Source organism: Sphaeroforma arctica (assembly GCF_001186125.1).
Source record: "Sphaeroforma arctica JP610 unplaced genomic scaffold supercont1.486, whole genome shotgun sequence".
Taxonomy (NCBI): Eukaryota; class Ichthyosporea; order Ichthyophonida; genus Sphaeroforma; species Sphaeroforma arctica.
The window spans coordinates 59,095-64,086 of record NW_014040072.1 but is presented as its reverse complement, the minus strand read 5'-3'; the positions used below and the strand labels follow the sequence as shown (position 1 = coordinate 64,086).

At 48.8% G+C, this 4,992-nt stretch overlaps 1 protein-coding gene across 1 annotated transcript in view; it reads left to right on the top strand.

The window, feature by feature from the left end:
* Positions 1-4,992, top strand: part of SARC_06678 (hypothetical protein) — a 10,688-nt gene that overhangs the window by 2,398 nt on the left and 3,298 nt on the right. Inside the window, exons 2-6 of the mRNA XM_014299413.1 lie at positions 206-408; positions 924-1,068; positions 2,346-2,959; positions 3,613-3,815; positions 4,684-4,798. Of these exons, the coding sequence (XP_014154888.1) occupies positions 206-408; positions 924-1,068; positions 2,346-2,959; positions 3,613-3,815; positions 4,684-4,798 (1,280 nt within the window). The remainder of the gene's footprint in view (positions 1-205; positions 409-923; positions 1,069-2,345; positions 2,960-3,612; positions 3,816-4,683; positions 4,799-4,992) is intronic.

The window sequence follows — 4,992 nt, the reverse complement described above, 5'->3', positions numbered from 1 at the left end:
TATACTTCTATACAATCTACATATACAAACTCTGCATGTTCATATACTTGTTTACAAACTCTGCATGTGCATATACTTCTATAACGTATGCAAACTGACGACCGATTGAGTCTACAAGAACAATCTGATGCGAATCCCTAAGCACAGTGTGTTCTCCATAAGCCTGCCATAGCAAGCTGACCAGGCTCTCATATTCACCTGACAGAGTACGAGTCACCGGGGTGGATAGTGTATGAGATGGATGGGCACAGCTACCGTGTGGCGTATCTTCCGTCCGAGCTCAGCAGTGGACGGCAGCTGGGTGGTCAGTCGCATTTTGGTAGTCAACCGCCAACGTACGCTATTGGTGACAAGGTCACGATGTGTCTAGGCCCAGAGGATGGGGGTCGCAGGCTGGCGCACAACATTGTAGGTGACAGGCACACAAGTATACTGTACTATACTAGCGCATTGATCAGGTTGTGGCGTGTTCATGTCTGCAAGGTGTTATAGATGGTACATATGTAAAAACATGCGCGGTAGTACTGTCGATAGACATATTGGTGACCAATTGCCGTCAGTATATTCTCGGTCGGGCTTCATATTTTGGCCTCGTTTTCGCTTGCTGGCCTGGCCGTATGTGGTCGTCGTCAAGCTTCCGTGTGGGTGAATCTCTGCTGGGTCATGAGTGCATGTGTGCTTGTGTATGTACACGTGTGTAGTTGTTTGCGTGTGTACGTGTGTGTTCGTCTGTTCGTGTGTGTGCGCATCGCTGTGTATATTCACACAATATGCCGCTGGCTGTGCACCCTCCCTGTGTGAGGGGTAGTTTAAGCTTGAATAGCTTATGTAGACCCACTCTTATGTGTCCTGGCAACTCTGTGCCCGTTCATTGGCTCGTTTATATCTACTAACACGTGTCGGTTGCCTCTACCCATGCACAGGTGTTGTGTTCGCCAATTGACGACAGTCCGGCGCTTGAGCGTGGGCTGGGAGTGGTCACCAGTCTGAAGGACGGCTACGGTTTCCTCAAACGTGATCCGAAGTTCGGTACTGGCGATATCTTCTTCCACTACAGTGGAGTTGTGGGTATGTCATTGTTGTCAAGTTTGGCGCACCCCAGGCAAGCAATCATAACAGTATGGTATTTCGTGTAGACTCGTCCTGGTGGTGTGTTTCTCGGGTGTATCGTATGTATGACAGTATGGTTGCTCTGCTCTGGTGGTGTCGGGTATGTGCTGTAGCAATCAAGCTACGGGACTCCAGTGTGCAGGTGGTCAGCTTCAGCAGAATATGAAAGCATACAGTACAGTGCATGAGGTACTGTGTAACCTGTATGGTTGTTCTGTACCTTTTCTGACCGTCTGATCTGTACTTGTGGTCGAGATCTCTTCTAGTGATTGTCGTCCATATAGCGTACCAGTCACCACTACAATTCGCCCTCACGGCCAAGTGTTCCGGTTAAGCTGTTGTTTGTTACTTTCGTGTGTCCTGTTGGTAGATAGTCATGTTGAAGCCATAGCACACTTTCGCGTGTCCTGTTGAAGCCATAGTACACTTTCGTGTGTCCTGTTGGTAGATAGTCATGTTGAAGCCATAGTACACTTTCGTGTGTCCTGTTGGTAGATAGCCCTGTTGAAGCCATAGTATACTTTCGCGTGTCCTGTGGGTAGATAGTCATGTTTAAGACATAGTACACTTTCGCGTGTCCTGTTGGTAGATAGTCATGTTGAAGCCATAATACACTTTCGCGTGTCCTGTGGGTAGATAGTCCTGTTGAAGCCATAGTACACTTTCGTGTGTCTTGTTGGTAAGATAGTCCTGTTGAAGCCATAGTACACTTTCGTGTGTCTTGTTGGTAAGATAGTCCTATTGAAGCCATAGTACACACACCTATCACTTGTGATGTCCGCTCATCAACAACGACGCTGTCAACAGATATGAGTTTCCATTTGCGCTGCAATCGATCGTTTGGGTGGACAGTTGTTCGCCATATTAAGCGGATGTGAATGAGTTGCCGTGTGTGTTCTGAGAACTCTTGAGTATTTCAAGAACGCTCCATCACAACCATCGTTATACAGGCATCTACATAGTTATCTCGTCTGCCGTTCACGATTTCATATTCACGTGATCTTACACACCCATTGTGCGCTTATGTCTTCATCACCCATTTTAGCATAGTGCGGATTCATGGCTGGTTGCTTATAGGAGTTTAGGGTTTCAATATTTGCTATCCAGAGTCAGTAGGTGTTGCTTATAGGGGTGTAGGGTTTTAATAGTTGCTATCCATAGTCAGTAGGTCGTTGTTAAGAGTCCCAATCGTTCCGACAAAAGTTGATGTTCTGTACATTCATTTCTCGCTGTAGGTATGAATCCCACAGAGCTGCAAGAAGGCGACAATGTGGAATACTCCGAGACCAACAAACAGGACAAGCTCAGAGCTGTGGACGTCGTGTACGTGGCGCCAGAGGACATGGAGGTGATCTCGGAAGAGATCTTCACGGGCAAAGTGGACCGAGCGGTCCAAAAACCCGGACAGAGGGACAGCGACAGAGACCGTCCGTACCGTGAACGCGATAGAGACGGCGACAGGGACCGGGAGAGCAAGGGCATCATCATGCATGTGGTCAAGAGAGAAGCGGGTGCGCATGACACCACTGACACTCTGGAAAACGGGGCTACCGACAAAGATGGAGCCAGGGCAGAAATGAACGAGGCCGAGGGGGAGACGGCCAAAGACAACAGCTACATAGACACGCCACAGAACAGCGCTGAACACGTCCACTACAGTGCCGAGAATGGAACCAACGAGGCCGAGACTGTGGCGGAGGAGAGCGTAGGGGACATGGGCGACCACGCAGAAGGTACCGAACAGACGGCCAGTGCCAAACGCAGCCGCCGCAACAGGCGGGGCACCCGGAAGGAGATGCTCACCTTCAGAGTTGCCGACCAGGTGGACGCCGAGGAAACCTTCGGAAAGGTATTTAAGTGCGTCTATTGTACGAGTGGATCCTTTGGAAAGGTATTTAAGTGCGTGTTTTAAGAGAGTGGGTCCTTTGGAAAGGTATTTAAGGGTGTATCTTAAGAGAGTGGGTCCTTCGGAAAGGTATTTGGGGGTGTGTCTTAAGAGAGTGGGACCTTTGGAAAGGTATTTAGGGGTGTGTCTTAAGAGAGTGGGTCCTTTGGAAAGGTATTTAAGGGTGTGTGTTAAGAGAGTGGGTGTCTGTGTAGCAACTGGAGCGGGTTTGCGCTGTGGGGAGTGCGTGTGGATGGCAGTAACGTAGGCGTACACTTTGGGCGGATGTATTGGATAGATAGGTATGTACATTTCAGGGTTGGTGCGGGTGTTGTGTGGGCCTGTGGTTTGGCTTGGTGAGTGGTGGAGAATCCCCCTAAACCACACATGTATGCGACTGTGCCTTGTGCGTGTCATCGCTTGATAGTAGACTCGTCTATTACTGGAGGTATAGCCTGCAAGCCGTATGTGCACTTAACTGATGCATGGTATAGGTTCGAGGTGGGCGGGTGGTCACGTACCAAGGTACTGCTGGCCTCGATGGTTCTTCCAAACACACCAGTCAGTATGTATTCGCTCGCTCACTCTCATTCCCACGCGCATACGCACACACACAGAATGACGAAGTGACGTTCATGAAGTGTACACACCGTCGCACGCAGATGTCACGCGCTGTGGGGGTGGCGCTGGTGGCACGAGCGCCTGAAGTGGTGGAGTACGGCTTTGTGTCTGGCCTCAACAAGTCCTTTGGTTTTATAGAAAGGAGTGCGAAACTCGCGTGTCTGTTCTTCCACTTCAATGATATCGAACATGAGGATGGGTATGTGCGGCGGTGGGGCTGTGTTCGTGTGCTGTTGTCGCTACTGTGGGTTTGATGCGATGCTATCCATTGTAGTACACGGTCCGTTGCCTGAAGCCCTGAAAGTCTCTGCATATAGACCGATGTAGCTGTGTCGTGTAGTGAGTGAGTCCGGGTGGCTTTTATCTCTACAGCTATCCGTCTTTGGCTCAGTATTCTTTTCGTGCGGTGCCATGCACCTGTGATGGATAATCAAATCACTCGTGATGGATGGTTTGGCAAATCTGTTGGACACAGTCAATATTCACGTGCGGTTTATAGTTCCAAATGGGGAATGCCAAGCCACTATCGTGTGACGTAAAGCCATTCTTGCGTATATACATCAAGCCATGTACGTGTTTTATATAGCTGTCAGCATTGATTTACATCTCTATGTGTGCGTTGTATTGTTAATTTTATATTGAATATGCATTTCAGTGTATTGACCATTTGATATATGCTTATTATGCAGTCGCAAATGACTCACTATCTATGGACCAAATACATGCTGCTCGTATTGTGCTTCGATGCATGCATGTCTGTCTTTCTAAGACATGTCTACAACCCGTCTCCGCTCAACAGCGTATGCGATCGCATCCCCTCTCTCCAGTGTTAGTCGCCATTGTGGGTGGGAGATATAGTGTGGAATATAGTTATGGTTGGTAGAAATGTTTGTACGTGCATACATAGCATTCCATGCGTTGTTCCATTCGTTCCTGTTTGCTTGTCCTTCCTCTCGTAGAGTCGTTGTCATACGTCGATGGGGTAGTGAATCTGTTTACCCACTGGCATATCTGGCCCACAATCAACCCCCAATTACCAAATACCGGTTATCTTGTCTCCCCCGCAGTGAGTCGGCGTTGGTGGTGGGTGGCCCTGTGAAGTTCGTGGTGGTACCTGACAAGAAGGGCAAGCCATGTGCCAACAAAGTGCAGCCCATCAGCGCAGAGGAGATGCCGCCGCTGGTGAGTGAGCGTGTGCTACATGGTGCAGGTCTTGCATCATCTGTAGATGATTGTGCTGATAGGGTGTGATGTCTTGCATCATCTGTAGATGAATGTGTTGATAGGGTGTGATGTCTTGCATCATCTATAGATGATTGTGTTGATAGGGTGTGATGTCTTGCATCATCTGTAGATGATTGTGGTGATAGCATGTT